Source organism: Euprymna scolopes, chromosome 32, assembly GCF_053919585.1.
Source record: "Euprymna scolopes isolate OS-2025 chromosome 32, ASM5391958v1, whole genome shotgun sequence".
Taxonomy (NCBI): domain Eukaryota; kingdom Metazoa; phylum Mollusca; class Cephalopoda; order Sepiida; family Sepiolidae; genus Euprymna; species Euprymna scolopes.
The window spans coordinates 90,018,012-90,034,541 of NC_136513.1; the positions used below are offsets into that span (position 1 = coordinate 90,018,012).

Here is a 16,530-nt window from a genome sequence, read left to right on the forward strand (position 1 = left end):
TATGTTCGCTTTTTGTGTATCTCTGCAAAAGGCTTTTTTCCAGCAGGTTCTCGAGGCCGTCGCTCATTTTAAAAATTTTTTATATGCTGTCTAAATGATAATATCTATGACTTAACAACGGGGGTCGCCTGTCTATTTAATTTGCCCGACTTTGAAACGTTAAATATTCGACATTTTGGAATCGCTGCATGTTGCTTTCGTTTTTCGGTATAAAAACGAAACTCGATTCGAATCCTGCCCTACGGCCAGTGGTCTCTAGAAAGCGATGTAACGTTTGGTCAATGTCAGCTTACCATCGTCATATCAGACGGTTGCTTTCATTTCAAGAGGAGACACTCCCCTAATAAACGGGGGAGCTGTTTTTCCCCAAAGCTAGGTAAAAACAAACAAACCAGGTTATTGACCTCATTAAAAACTGTCCCGCAGAAAATGTTAACTGCTGAATAGCTATTGCTTACGTGGTCGTCGTAACGCTTGCACAAAATGTTAACTCTACAACTTCCACTTGACGTCATTAAGTGCGGGCACCTGTCAATTCTCTTCTTACTTAAATAAATTCAAACATTTTTCAGTAACTCATTCTGGCTGGCTGAGCGGTTAACGTGTCATGTTTTTTACACATTTTATTTTCCAACTTCGCCTCAGGGCTTTGGGTTCGATCCTACCAACTTACCAAAACTTTTTTACCCCCCTCTCCCCCCCGGGGTTCTTTTTGATTTAAGAGCACACACACCTCGAAACACCCGGGCAACACCGAGTACCCCCGCTAGTCTATAATATAAAAGCGAAAATGTGTGTGTGGGCATTTTTTTCGTGTGTCCGCCAAAGGTTTGGGGGGGGGGCGCTCAGAGGGGTCACTAAATCTTACAACTTTTTATATACTGTCTAGATTATAATATGTCCGTTTTACGAAATGAGGTCATCTGAATCTTTTATGTTACAAAATTCACGCTGTGATTTCATTTTCTCTACTACTATGGCGTGATGTTTGACATAGAAAACCACGTTGTCATTCAACCACCTGCTTTTTTAAACGTTTGCTTTCACCCCTCCTCACTTCTCTGCCTGCGTACGAGTGCGAGCCTACCTCCCTCCCCCAATTTTTTTTTCCTTTTACACCCAGGCAACACTGGGCACCCCCGCTAGTCTATAATATAAATCTCACCTGTCTGTTTAAATGTATGTATGTTTGTATGTCTGCCTAAAACTTTCGACAGAGGCAACGGATTTTCATGAGATTGGTATTGTTTTGAAGCTCGACCCTTTGGATGACAAATATCGAAAAATTGGCTAAAAACATTAATTCCTTCACCCTTAACTCGGCACTTTTCTACAAGGGGTGGAGTTGCTTTTTGCGCCAATATTTTTGAAAGTCATCCCCTCTTTTCGATTGACTAGACTTCATTTAAACCTTTGCCACTTCCGGTTTGGCGATGGGCGCAACAGCAAAGACGTCACTTTTTTTTTTTTTTTTCACGTTCTTTTCTTCCTTTGCGGTGTGAATTCAAGCTTGACTGCTTACTACCACTTTTTCTTTTTTTTTGCTCAACACACACCTCCAAACACCCAGGCAATGCCGGGCACCCATGCTAGTATGTCTGAAGTGCCAAACACCGTGTTCTTTTACAGAGAAAAGTCGAATGCGACGCTGCACAATCTAGCTATTCATTATGTTACTAAAAAAAAGCAAAAGATGCTGTTTCAGTATGAGTGAGAGAAAGCGGACATTTTTTTTTTGAGAAATCAAAACGTTTTTACTAAAAAAATATTTTGTTTGTCAAGCATTTCTTAAGTAAAATGCGAGACAATTTGAAAAAAAAATTAAAATCGAACGAAATTTAAATTTCCATTTCATTTTAAAAACAACCCCAAAACAGAGCGCTTTGACAAGTTTTACCCCAAAAATTGCTGAAGCTGAAAAAATCGTTCACAAATTTTGAATGAATTTGATTCTTATTTTCAACTAGCCTGGGTGCCCGGCGTTGCCCGGAGGTGTATGTTGAGAGAAAAAAAAAAAAAGTGGTTGTAGGCAGGCAGGCTCGAACTTGTTTCACGAAGGTGGGAAAAAAAGTGAAAGAAAATCGGACATCTTGACCGATGTCTCCATGACGCGACCGGAAGTCAAAAGCATTGAAATTAACCGAAGTCAATCCAACGGTGACAATGACTTGCTAAAATATCGGCAGAAAAAATCGACCCCCTCCTTGTACAAAACGGCCTTGCATGGTCTTTGCCAATTCCTCAATGTCGGGAACATACTTTGTAACTTTGAGCCTTACACAATTTTCTGAATGTTCAGGCGTTAGACGACTTTGATGTGGAGACAACACTGCTTGTGAGAGAAAATTTTCTCACAAGAATAAGTTGAACCAAAAGCCGAGAGAAGAGCAAAAGCAATTTCCTTCAAATAGATGAATGAGCTTGGGAGAGAAGTCCAACAGTTCAAAATAGCAGCAGACTTTTCTAAATGTTCATCTTCCAGAAACTTTCTTAGTTCAGCAAATTTTAATGTCCATATTTCTGAAGACCTAAAATCAACCTGTTTCATTTCAAAATCATCAAGGTCCATCCAGCTAAAAAGTTTCGGTTGGGCATTTGTCAAATCAAGAATGTCAGGCTTAATAAGAGATGAAATAAGGATTCATGAATGTAGATCTCCTGGCTTCGTTTATCAAATTCTTCAACGTACTCCTGAAGCTCATCTATGTTCACTTCAAATTGATTTGCATTATTTTTCACATTTGGAAAGTCCTTAAATACTTTGATGTTGATGTCACGGGTAAAAATGTCCAGTTTCATTGTAAATGCTTTGAAAAGATCCAGGACTGTTTGACCCTGACCTTGTAATTTCAAATCAAGCCCATTTAAATGTGTGTTTATGTTGGTCATAAACATAAAATTTAACAACCTGCTTTCATCATTCAGTTTGAGGAAATGGTTTCTGTTTCTTATCAAGAAACGCCCTAATAGCCTCAAGACAACAAACAAATCCAGCTAAAACTTTGCCTCGACTAAGCCAGCGAACATTGCTGTAACAGAAGATCTCCATATTCACACTCAATTTCTTGTAGAAGAGATTGGAATTGCCTGTGAACCAATGAAGAGTGGGAAATAAGAAAGTTGATTATCTTAACAACAGTTTTCTTCACAGACCAAATTCAAAGATCTTTGCACATAAGCCCTCCTGATGTATATAATACAATGGAAACTATTTAATTCACTGCACCATATCATAATCTAGGTCCATACAAGATTTCAGCCAGAATGATCCAGTAGTTTCTCAGAAAATTCTAGGGTAAATGTTGTATTCTGGTGGTTAATCCATAAACAGATACTATAATACTTAATTCATTGCACCTTATCATAAAAATGCTCCATGCAAGATTTAATCCAGATCAGCTTAGTTGTTTCCAAGAAAACATTTCAAGTAAATGTGGTATTATGGGGATTAATCCCTATTAATTTCTAACTATGTATCAAACATATACCATAATACTTAGTTTGTTGTACCTTTATTATAAAAAAGGTCCATACAAAATTTCAGTCAGATTGGCTCAGTAGTTTCCAAGAAAAACTGAAAAGAACAGACAACTAAAGAGAAATATAATATAGATAAGTAATAATTTAAAACTTTCGAGCAAGGGTTGGCAATCTACGGCCCCTCGGCGAGATTCGGCCTGCGAAGGCATTTTGACCGGCCCGTGAGCCTGATTATGAATGACTATTTTTAATTTATTTTTAGAGATGAGGCTTTCGAATTCAACAAAAGGCTTGCTCTTATTGTCCTCTGATCCACACAACCGAGTTTGAATACTAAAACCAAAAACTATCAAAACCCAACCACCTGCATTTCTTCATGAAAAAAATTAAAAAAGAAACATAAAACAAAAACAGGCAATTTGACCAACCGACCAGCAATAGACATTAGGCGGGTACAGTTTCAAAGGAACAATATTGACTGACTTTGATTTATTTTGACTCACGTTGATATATTTTTATGTTTCTCGAGCAAAATTAATTTTTGTTGGATGCTTTTTTAAAAAATTTCTGAATGTTTATTTTCGTTATGGTTTTAAATATTTAGGTCACAGTGGTCTGCATTTGTAATTTTCCTAATTTTTCATCAAAGGCCCTTGTTTGTCCTGTGACCCATAATTATATAACGCGATCTGGTCCAAATGAGTTGCCGATCCCTACTTTAGACCTTTAAATATGAGTTATCTTAAAAAAATGTTTTTTATACATTTGTACGTTTATTTCCACCACTAACTATTAATACGTCGTCTCAGTGACTACGATACTCATTATCCCTTATCCTCAAGTGGCTTTGAGCCCTAACTACCATGTTAAAAAAAAAAGAAAAGCACCTAATGCTAAAAAAAAACATTTGATAATTCTCTGATTTTTGACGTATCATTTTCAATCATTTTTACTTTTTTTTTTTTTTTTTTTTTTACAAAGGAGTCCCCACTTATCAAGGCCTGGGGGCTACTCAAGGATAAGGGTTAATGAGTATATGGCAGTCAATGGGACAGTATCATAGTAATTGTTAGCAGTAGAAATTTGGTAAATTACGCTACTTAAGGAGATGGCTCATTAAGAACTTGTTTATGTTAGACTTGAAGACGATCATATCGTAGTCAGTTGGAAAGCAGGCAAACGGAACAGAGTTCCACAGGCGTGTACTTCAAAGAAAGACGCTTTGTTCATGGAATCCACGTTTAGGTTCAGGCACAGATAAAGAGTGAGGGAAATTATTGATAGTAGCTTCAACTAGACAAGTGTTTTTTGTGAAACTTTGGCAAGAGGGGGGTGCATAGATTAGAGCTAAGACGAGCACTTGTTGCCATGAAAATAACGATAGAGCAGAGATAGGCTTACAATGTTTCTTCTGTGGCAGACAAGTTGCAGGAAAGAAGAAAGGGCATCCTCTACTTATTAGGCTATGAGTTATCAAGACCAAAAAGCCACTCAAAGATGAGGATTAATGGGATGGATGGTCTTATATCGCACAAAAAGGACGATATCGCAGAAAATGTTGATAACTACTTTATTAAGTAGTGGAATAAGAACAAATAGTAGGTGTTAGTTACAAATCTATGTTAACGGAATATGCAATCAAATGATTGGGCAGAAGTCCTTAGCAATTCGCAATTGTATTTTGAGTGTTGCCCATCTGATTGAACCTTCACCCTCAAGAGTGTAACTGTCAACTGAATTTTATCAAGTACTTTATCCACTATACCATGGGTCTTTGCAGATTCCCAAATTCAGCAAGATACATTTGAAGAAGGCTGGAGGTTACATCAACCAAAACGTGAGAATAGCACTCAAGATAAGAACAATAGTTTGACTGATCCAAACAATATGAAGACTGAATCACGGATAATTTATGTCCTTTACTTAATGTCACGGTTGGCTCGCAGTGTATTGAGTTGGAGCCAAATCTTTAATGCTTTTTTTGTGCTCCAAACAGAAATATTCATTTCGAAGTAGTAGCAGTAATTAAGTATTAGCAGAGATATGGTTTTTAAGGAGAATTCTATGAATCTCATGGACAGGAAAGAAGACAAATAAAAAAAGTCATGCATAAGACAGAGTACAGCACATCATTACTGAATACCGTCCGTGCCAAACAGGACAGCTTGGGAAACTGAAGAGTTGAAATTGATGTTTTGAATTGGCGAATACCATTTTGTGCACAAAAATAAAAAAAACTCCTTGTTCTTTTTCTTCCACTAACACGTACAAAAAATAACTCCGAGTAAGCAAAGCAATCTTTTCTTCCCTTCTCCTCTCTTCTTCGCAAAATCACAAAAACTTTATCCGTGCCTGAACCTAAACATGGATTCCATGAACAAATCGCAAAAAAACAAAAAAAACGTCCTTATAGCAGACTTGTAATCGCGACAGTCCAACCATTTGCACATCTCTCTTTTCTTTGTACCGGTTGGATGTCTGATTCGAATGGTGGTATTTCTTGTACAAATCCTATTTTGTAACCTTGGAGTGTGGTTCAGTTCCGCTACAAAAATGTTAGGAAAAATTGCTGGAAAAAAGAGTAGAGGAAGACAAACAAATTTCACTGACAGTCTAAACAAGGTCACTGGGAACATGACTATAGATCTCGTCAGGAAGAATGCAGGGGAGACTGGAAAGCCATGATCATCGATGTCTGATATAACACACTTTATACCTGAAGGAGAAAATTAATTTCTATAGATTGCCAGCGCCATATTTGGATTCCTTGCACACAGATACAGTTAGTTGGAAAATTTCGTTATTTAAGCACTATATAAAAATATGAAATTTTGATGAATCAGAAGAATAGGTGACTGGAAGTTGGCAGCAAACTGTGTAAAATAAAAAAAATTGCATAATACTTAATTACTTTTTGTATAAAATAATAAAATGTTATTGTTTCATTGTTTTGAATTTGTTTTCAGTATTATAACAAAAAGATATTACTTCATAAAATATTTATTGATTTCTTTTTTTTTTTTTTTAAACTGAAAGAATAAAAACTAAGAATAGTGTATAAATTATGACAAAACGCATATGGTAAGAGTGGAACATATCCAAGCGTGCAAGGTACAAAAATGGCTATAATTTGCTTATTTTTAGTTGGATTTGATGTTTAAACTCTGTGTCCTTATATTCATAGGCAACATAAATTTAAACATAAATTGATTATATAATGTTATAAATTGAATTAAAAAAAAAATTCTTAATGCTGCAATATTTTAAGTTATAAATTTATTATATTTTTACTAGAATATCTTGTCCTGTTCTGTTCCAGTTTTAACAACTAGTCCTGTACTTTTCCATAAGCTTAACCATATTACTTTTCATGTCTGCATTTTTCTATTGTAATCCATGATTTTTCTAGGCTTCCAATAAATTCACTTGTTCTTTGTTTAATTTCAGTCTTTTGTTTCCTATTAATATGTAATACCTAATTGATTTTAACTCTAATATGTTCAGCATGTCATGATTTTACATAAAAAAACACAATTTTTGAGCTACTGTTTATTGTCTTTTCAACAAAAAATATCTTAACTGAACTCAAATTTCCACATTTATGAAATGATTGTTTAAAAGTTGAAACCTTTTCATTTTGGTACATTGGATTAAAAGTTTTGTGTTTGTCGACTATGATAAAAAAAAATGAATAAAAATAATGAAAAAATATCTCGGATACTGATTAAGAAGATTTAGTTGGGATGGATTAAATTTCCTGGGAATGCGTTCAAATCATAACTTGTGTGTCTCTGGATGAAACTCATTACATGAAAACTTTTTCATTAGTTAAACGATAACAGTCATAATCTTTGATGCATTGGATTAAAAGTTCATGGCCACTTGTTTCAAGGGGGGGGGCAGATTGTATAGTAATTGACAGGAAGTAAAGATGACAATATTAGATAGGGTTAACTGAATAAGCTTGATCATTGACAGGTCAAAGGTCACTTATGTTTTTGATCTCTGTTGATACTAATGAAAGACAGTAGGCAATGCATGAAGGAACAACGATATATATATATATATATATATATATATATATATAAGAATAAAAATTACAATAAGTTTACCAAGGTAATCAAAATGGTAAACTTAAAATATATTATAAACTAGCGGGGGTACCTGGCGTTGCCCGAGTGTTTGTTTCCGGGATGGGGGGGGGAGTTTTAAAAAATGTTATGGTAGGTAAGTAGGAAGGATCAAACCCGGAGTCATGAGTAAAAGTAGGAAAATAAAGTGTGAAAAAAAAAAAAACATCTGCAACGTTAACAGTTCGGCCACCAAGAAAAGTCCATTCCAGTTGTTTAGGAAAAAAAAAAAAAAAAAAAAACGACTACGGTAGGTCGGCGCGAACGTGAAAATATAACGTGAATTGTCCAGCACGCTAACCACTACGCCACAGAGCACTGCAGCTTAGTTTAGTGATTTTAAATAACTTCACATGAAAGAACTACGAAGCCAAACCGGTGTTCTCTTCTCAACTGTTCCTTGTGAACGATCCCCAAACGGTATTAAGTGGTGGCAGGGGGAGGAGGAATTTATTAGAGAGAAAATATTTTACCACTTCCATTGATCTTAACCGATTTTGGCCGTGACTTCTCAGCAGAAAAAGTATAGAAATCTAAGATTATCGAGGAATTTGAGAAATAATAAGCCTATAACACACCTCAGATATTGTTCTGCCGTTTGTGCATATTATATTTGCATGAAATATCTTGATTTTTAATCCTATTAATGTCAAAATCAGACGGGAAAAAATGAGTTCATTTTATTTATATAGAAGATATTAAAGAGTTGATATTTACAAATAAAATAAACAGCCAGATGTAAAAGCCCAATAAAACCGAAAAGGAAATAGAGTACCCTTCACCGGACTGTCCATTCATGTGAAATCTTTTTATCATTTTTCTTTTACCTCCTATTCCCCTTATCTCACCCTTTTTTCTTTAACCAAGTAAGATCTGTGACTTACTTGTAGTTTCATTAAATACTTTTATATGCAAAATCCGATCCTGCATTTTGCTAATTCCTGCCCTCTGATGAGAAGGAGAGTATTTCTTCGAAACTCCACGGATTAAGGACTATCCACTTATCTTGTGTTTCCTTTTTTAAAATTAAATATGTTTTTAACTCTTTTTCAAGATGTCTTTTAACATGTTTTATTAATCATTTGTTCATATATATATATATATATTAGTGATGGTACGATTCCAGTATTTTTCCTGATTCCGATACAATTACAGATTCCGATTCTTTATAAATCTCTAATCATTTAACTGTAAAATTGTTATTTTTCCTGATTTCGATAAAAACATGTAAAATATGCAGATATTTTCTTAAACGAAAAAAATTACACTTGTGGAGGATAGTCTATTGATTTAAGCTTTACTGATATTTTAAAATCAATAAATATTTATAATTTTATCATTATTAACCAGCAATGGAAGATTTTACTTTAAAATGAAATAATTTAAAAAAAAAAAAAACAATTAAAAGAATCACTTTGGAATCGAAAAATAGGTACCAATTTTTTCGATACAGATTCCGATACGCCCAAACTTCTGATTTTTTTTTCTGATTCCCGATTCTGATACAGATTAATTGTCCCAACACTAATATATATATATATATATATATATGTGATAGTAAGACGATTCCAATGTTTTTTATGATTTCGATACAATTACTGATTAATATTATATGCACTAGTTAACTTGAAACACTAGTAATATATGAACTAGTTAACTCGTAACACTAGTCATATATGAACCAGTTAACTCGTAACACTAGTCATATATGAACCAGTTAACTCGTAACACTAGTCATATATGAACCAGTTAACTCGTAACACTAGTCATATATGAACCAGTTAACTCGTAACACTAGTAATATATGAACCAGTTAACTCGTAACACTAGTAATATATGAACCAGTTAACTCGTAACACTAGTAATATAGGAACCAGTTAACTTGTAACACTAGTAATATATGAACCAGTTAACTCATAAAACTAGTCATATATGAACCAGTTAACTTGTAACACTAGTAATATATGAACCAGTTAACTTGTAACACTAGTAATATATGCACTAGTTAACTAGTAATATATGGACCAGTTAACTTGTAACACTAGTAATATATGAACCAGTACACTCGTAACACTAGTAATATATGAACCAGTTAACTCGTAACACTAGTAATATATGAACCAGTTAACTCGTAACACTAGTAATATATGCACCAGTTAACTAACACTAGTAATATATGAACCAGTAAATTCGTAACACTAGTAATATATGAACCAGTTAACTCGTAACACTAGTAATATATGAACCAGTTAACTTGCAACACTAGTAATATATAAACCAGTTAACTTGTAACACTAGTAATATATAAACCAGTTAACTTGTAACACTAGTAATATATAAACTAGTTAACTCGTAACACTAGTAATATATAAACTAGTTAACTTGTAACACTAGTAATATATGAACCAGTTGACTTGTAACACTAGTAATATATGAACTAGTTAACTCGTAACACTAGTAATATATAATCCAGTTAACTTGTAACACTAGTAATATATGAACTAGTTAACTTGTAACACTAGTAATATATAAACTAGTTAACTTGTAACACTAGTAATATATAAACTAGTTAACTCGTAACACTAGTAATATATGAACCAGTTAACTCGTAACACTTGTAATATATGAACCAGTTAACTCGTAACACTAGTAATATATGAACCAGTTAACTCGTAACACTAGTAATATATGAACCAGTTAACTCGTAACACTAGTAACATAGGAACCAGTTAACTCGTAACACTAGTAACATAGGAACCAGTTAACTCGTAACACTAGTAATATAGGAACCAGTTAACTCGTAACACTAGTAATATATGAACCAGTTAACTCGTAACACTAGTAATATATGAACCAGTTAACTCGTAACACTAGTCATATAGGAACCAGTTAACTCGTAACACTAGTCATATAGGAACCAGTTAACTCGTAACAGTAGTCATATAGGAACCAGTTAACTCGTAACATTAGTAATATAGGAACCAGTTAACTCGTAACACTAGTAATATATGAACCAGTTAACTCGTAACACTAGTAATATTTGAACCAGTTAACTCGTAACACTAGTAATATATGCACCAGTTAACTAACACTAGTAATATATGAACTAGTTAACTCGTAACACTAGTAATATATGAACCAGTTAACTTGTAACGCTAGTAATATGGACCAGTTAACTCGTAACACTAGTCATATATGAACCAGTTAACTCGTAACACTAGTCATATATGAACCAGTTAACTCGTAACACTAGTCATATATGAACCAGTTAACTCGTAACACTAGTCATATATGAACCAGTTAATTCGTAACACTAGTCATATATGAACCAGTTAATTCGTAACACTAGTCATATATGAACCAGTTTACTTGTAACACTAGTAATATAGGAACCAGTTAACTCGTAACACTAGTCATATAGGAACCAGTTAACTCGTAACACTAGTCATATAGGAACCAGTTAACTCGTAACACTAGTCATATAGGAACCAGTTAACTCGTAACACTAGTAATATAGGAACCAGTTAACTCGTAACACTAGTAATATAGGAACCAGTTAACTCGTAACACTAGTAATATATAAACCAGTTAACTCGTAACACTAGTAATATTTGAACCAGTTAACTCGTAACACTAGTAATATTTGAACCAGTTAACTCGTAACACTAGTAATATTTGAACCAGTTAACTCGTAACACTAGTAATATAGGAACCAGTTAACTCGTAACACTAGTAATATATTAACCAGTTAACTCGTAACACTAGTAATATAGGAACCAGTTAATTCGTAACACTAGTAATATAGGAACCAGTTAACTCGTAACACTAGTAATATAGGAACCAGTTAACTCGTAACACTAGTAATATAGGAACCAGTTAACTCGTAACACTAGTAATATATGAACCAGTTTACTCGTAACACTAGTAATATAGGAACCAGTTAACTCGTAACACTAGTAATATAGGAGCCAGTTAACTCGTAACACTAGTAATATAGGAGCCAGTTAACTCGTAACACTAGTAATATATGAACCAGTTTACTCGTAACACTAGTAATATATGAACCAGTTAACTCGTAACACTAGTAATATATGAACCAGTTAACTCGTAACACTAGTAATATATGAACCAGTTAACTCGTAACACTAGTAATATAGGAACCAGTTAACTCGTAACACTAGTAATATAGGAACAAGTTAACTCGTAACACTAGTAACATAGGAACAAGTTAACTCGTAACACTAGTAACATAGGAACCAGTTAACTCGTAACACTAGTAACATAGGAACCAGTTAACTCGTAACACTAGTAATATTTGAACCAGTTAACTCGTAACACTAGTAATATAGGAACCAGTTAACTCGTAACACTAGTAATATATGAACCAGTTAACTCGTAACACTAGTAATATATGAACCAGTTTACTCGTAACACTAGTAATATATGAACCAGTTAACTCGTAACACTAGTAATATTTGAACCAGTTAACTCGTAACACTAGTAATATATGAACCAGTTAACTTACAACACTAGTAATATATAAACCAGTTAACTTGTAACACTAGTAATATATAAACCAGTTAACTCGTAACACTAGTAATATATGAACCAGTTAACTAGTAACATAGGAACCAGTTAACACGTAACACTAGTAACATAGGAACCAGTTAACTCGCAACACTAGTAATATAGGAACCAGTTAACTCGTAACACTAGTAATATAGGAACCAGTTAACTCGTAACACTAGTAATATATGAACCAGTTAACTCGTAACACTAGTAATATAGGAACCAGTTAACTCGTAACACTAGTCATATAGGAACCAGTTAACTCGTAACACTAGTAATATATGAACCAGTTAACTCGTAACACTAGTAATATAGGAACCAGTTAACTCGTAACACTAGTAATATTTGAACCAGTTAACTCGTAACACTAGTAATATTTGAACCAGTTAACTCGTAACACTAGTAATATTTGAACCAGTTAACTCGTAACACTAGTAATATAGGAACCAGTTAACTCGTAACACTAGTAATATATTAACCAGTTAACTCGTAACACTAGTAATATAGGAACCAGTTAACTCGTAACACTAGTAATATATGAACCAGTTAACTCGTAACACTAGTAATATAGGAACCAGTTAACTCGTAACACTAGTAATATATGAACCAGTTTACTCGTAACACTAGTAATATAGGAACCAGTTAACTCGTAACACTAGTAATATAGGAACCAGTTAACTCGTAACACTAGTAATATATAAACCAGTTAACTCGTAACACTAGTAATATATAAACTAGTTAACTCGTAACACTAGTAATATATAAACTAGTTAACTTGTAACACTAGTAATATATGAACCAGTTGACTTGTAACACTAGTAATATATGAACTAGTTAACTCGTAACACTAGTAATATATAATCCAGTTAACTTGTAACACTAGTAATATATGCACTAGTTAACTTGTAACACTAGTAATATATAAACTAGTTTACTTGTAACACTAGTAATATATAAACTAGTTAACTCGTAACACTAGTAATATATGCACTAGTTAACTCGTAACACTAGTAATATAGGAACCAGTTAACTCGTAACACTAGTAATATAGGAACCAGTTAACTCGTAACACTAGTAATATAGGAACCAGTTAACTCGTAACACTAGTAATATAGGAACCAGTTAACTCGTAACACTAGTAATATATGAACCAGTTAACTCGTAACACTAGTAATATATGAACCAGTTAACTCGTAACACTAGTAATATAGGAACCAGTTAACTCGTAACACTAGTAATATATGAACCAGTTAACTAGTAACATAGGAACCAGTTAACACGTACCACTAGTAACATAGGAACCAGTTAACTCGTAACACTAGTAATATAGGAACCAGTTAACTCGTAACACTAGTAATATAGGAACCAGTTAACTCGTAACACTAGTAATATATGAACCAGTTAACTCGTAACACTAGTAATATAGGAACCAGTTAACTCGTAACACTAGTCATATAGGAACCAGTTAACTCGTAACACTAGTAATATATGAACCAGTTAACTCGTAACACTAGTAATATAGGAACCAGTTAACTCGTAACACTAGTAATATTTGAACCAGTTAACTCGTAACACTAGTAATATAGGAACCAGTGAACTCGTAACACTAGTAATATATTAACCAGTTAACTCGTAACACTAGTAATATAGGAACCAGTTAACTCGTAACACTAGTAATATATGAACCAGTTAACTCGTAACACTAGTAATATAGGAGCCAGTTAACTCGTAACACTAGTAATATAGGAACCAGTTAACTCGTAACACTAGTAATATAGGAACCAGTTAACTCGTAACACTAGTAATATAGGAACCAGTTTACTCGTAACACTAGTAATATATGAACCAGTTAACTCGTAACACTAGTAATATATGAACCAGTTTACTCGTAACACTAGTAATATAGGAACCAGTTAACTCGTAACACTAGTAATATAGGAACCAGTTAACTCGTAACACTAGTAATATAGGAGCCAGTTAACTCGTAACACTAGTAATATAGGAGCCAGTTAACTCGTAACACTAGTAATATAGGAGCCAGTTAACTCGTAACACTAGTAATATAGGAACCAGTTAACTCGTAACACTAGTAATATATGAACCAGTTAACTCGTAACACTAATAATATAGGAACCAGTTAACTCGTAACACTAGTAATATAGGAACCAGTTAACTCGTAACACTAGTAATATAGGAACCAGTTAACTCGTAACACTAGTAATATAGGAACCAGTTAACTCGTAACACTAGTAATATAGGAACCAGTTAACTCGTAACACTAGTAATATAGGAACCAGTTAACTCGTAACACTAGTAATATAGGAACCAGTTAACTCGTAACACTAGTAATATAGGAACCAGTTAACTCGTAACACTAGTAATATAGGAACCAGTTAACTCGTAACACTAGTAATATATGCACTAGTTAACTCGTAACACTTGAATATTGAACATTGTTATTCTTTGACGTTTCAGCTGACCTCAACCAACTTTTCCAGCCCGTGCGAGCTGACAATGCTGCTGCAGCAGTTAAGCACAACATTCCGCGAGTTCAAAGTGCATGAGACGATCGAGAACACGTTCATCATGCAGAAACTGAAGGTGAAGCTGCAGCAGTTGTCGATCACGAACAACGTTGTGTGCAACTGTCACAAAGATCACAAGCTGACACAGATGTTGCACTTGCTCGAGGACGGGCACAAAAAATGTGGCAAAAGCGACCAAGATCGCGTCAACTATGGCATCCAGCTTCGTATGGCCCTCGACGACTTCACGGAGCAATTCATACCCCACATGCAAGAGGAAGAAGAGGTAAGTAATTGTAGCCCGTTTTCCATGAAATATTAACAGAGAACTGTTTTCAGATTCTTTTAAAATTTCAAAACAAATCTTGAGAATTTTAATTATTCAGATTCACTCATTTATTTAGTGGAATGGCGACAAAAATGGATGGTCACGTTCAATGCCGCCAAGACTAAACTAGTTTCATTCAATAATTACAAGAAACCTTCTCTACCACCTATAGCAATGGCCAACGACTCTTTATCTGAGAGTATGTCTTTCAAGCTACTTGGCCTAACGTTCACAGGAAACATGAGTTGGAACAATTACATCGAGGGCATTGCCAGGGCTGCTGCAAGGAAGGTGGGCTCTCTCTACCGTGCTAGAAAACTACTAACACCCGAAAGTATCCTGTACCTCTATAAGGCAACCATTCGCCCATGTATGGAGTATTGTTGTCATATTTGGGCTGGTGCATCGGCTACTAGTCTCTCGCCCTTGACAGAGTTCAAAAGAGAGTCGCCAATCTGATAGGCCCTGAACTGGCATCTGAGCTTCAGCCTCTGTCCCATCGACGAAATGTGGCATCCTTCTGCCTGTTCTACAAGTATTTTAATGGTGAATGCTCTGATGAACTGCAAGCACTTGTGCCCCCACGACGTGAACACCCTCGACAGACCTGACAAGCTGCAAAATCCCACCCCCACACTGTAGAGATCCCTAGATGTAAAAGATCTTTCTACTCCGGTAGTTTCTTCCCCAGAACCGCTAGACTTTGGAATTCCATTCCAGGTTCCTGCTTCCCCAACAGTACTGATGTGCAGAAGTTCAAGTGCAACGTGAACCAACATCTTGCTGCCCAAATCCCTACATAGTACCCCAGTAGTTGTTTCCCCTGATAGTAGCCCCCTACACCAAAGTGGCAATGTGCCTTATTTGGGGTGAAAATGTAATATAAAAAAAAAAAAAAATTTATTGCAGACTGCTATCCTCATCTTTTAGTTGTGTCACAACGTTTCGGCCAACTATTCCTCTGGCCTTTATCAGGTAGTTAACTGCAACAGGATAGAAATGCTGAGGCTCCTAACTGCATCCTCAGTAATTACTGCCCTCCATATTTGTTGTCTTTATATATCACATTTTAACTAACTTATCCTTTGGAGCCCTTGGCGCAGTGGATAGAGACGTTGAATCTCTACGGTTCCAGGTGAGCATTGTTTGAAGATAGCGGTTTCAATCCTACTCAAACCCTGCCAGAGGCTTAGTTGGCCAAAACGTAGTGAGACGAAAGACAACTATGGAAGGCAGTAAAATGCTGAGGATGCAGTTAGGAGATTTGGAGTTTGTGGTTACCACCTGATGAAGGGCAGAGAAATAGTTGGCCAAAAACGTAGTGAGACGGAAGACAACTATGGAAGGCAGTAAAATGCTGAGGATGCAGTTAGGAGATTTGGAGTTTGTGGTTACCACCTGATGAAGGGCAGAGAAATAGTTGGCCAAAAACGTAGTGAGACGGAAGACAACTATGGAAGGCAGTAAAATGCTGAGGATGCAGTTAGGAGATTTGGAG

General features: G+C 35.0%; 1 protein-coding gene across 4 annotated transcripts in view; it reads left to right on the forward strand.

The window, feature by feature from the left end:
* Nucleotides 1–16,530, forward strand: part of LOC145256478 (F-box/LRR-repeat protein 5-like) — a 248,024-nt gene that overhangs the window by 16,231 nt on the left and 215,263 nt on the right. For all 4 annotated transcript variants that reach the window (XR_013863997.1, XR_013863998.1, XM_080115421.1 and 1 more), the window contains exon 2: nucleotides 14,655–14,990. Coding sequence is in view for 2 of the 4 variants with exons in the window: in XM_080115421.1 (XP_079971547.1) it covers nucleotides 14,655–14,990 (336 nt within the window). In the remaining 2 variants the exon portion in view is untranslated. The remainder of the gene's footprint in view (nucleotides 1–14,654; nucleotides 14,991–16,530) is intronic.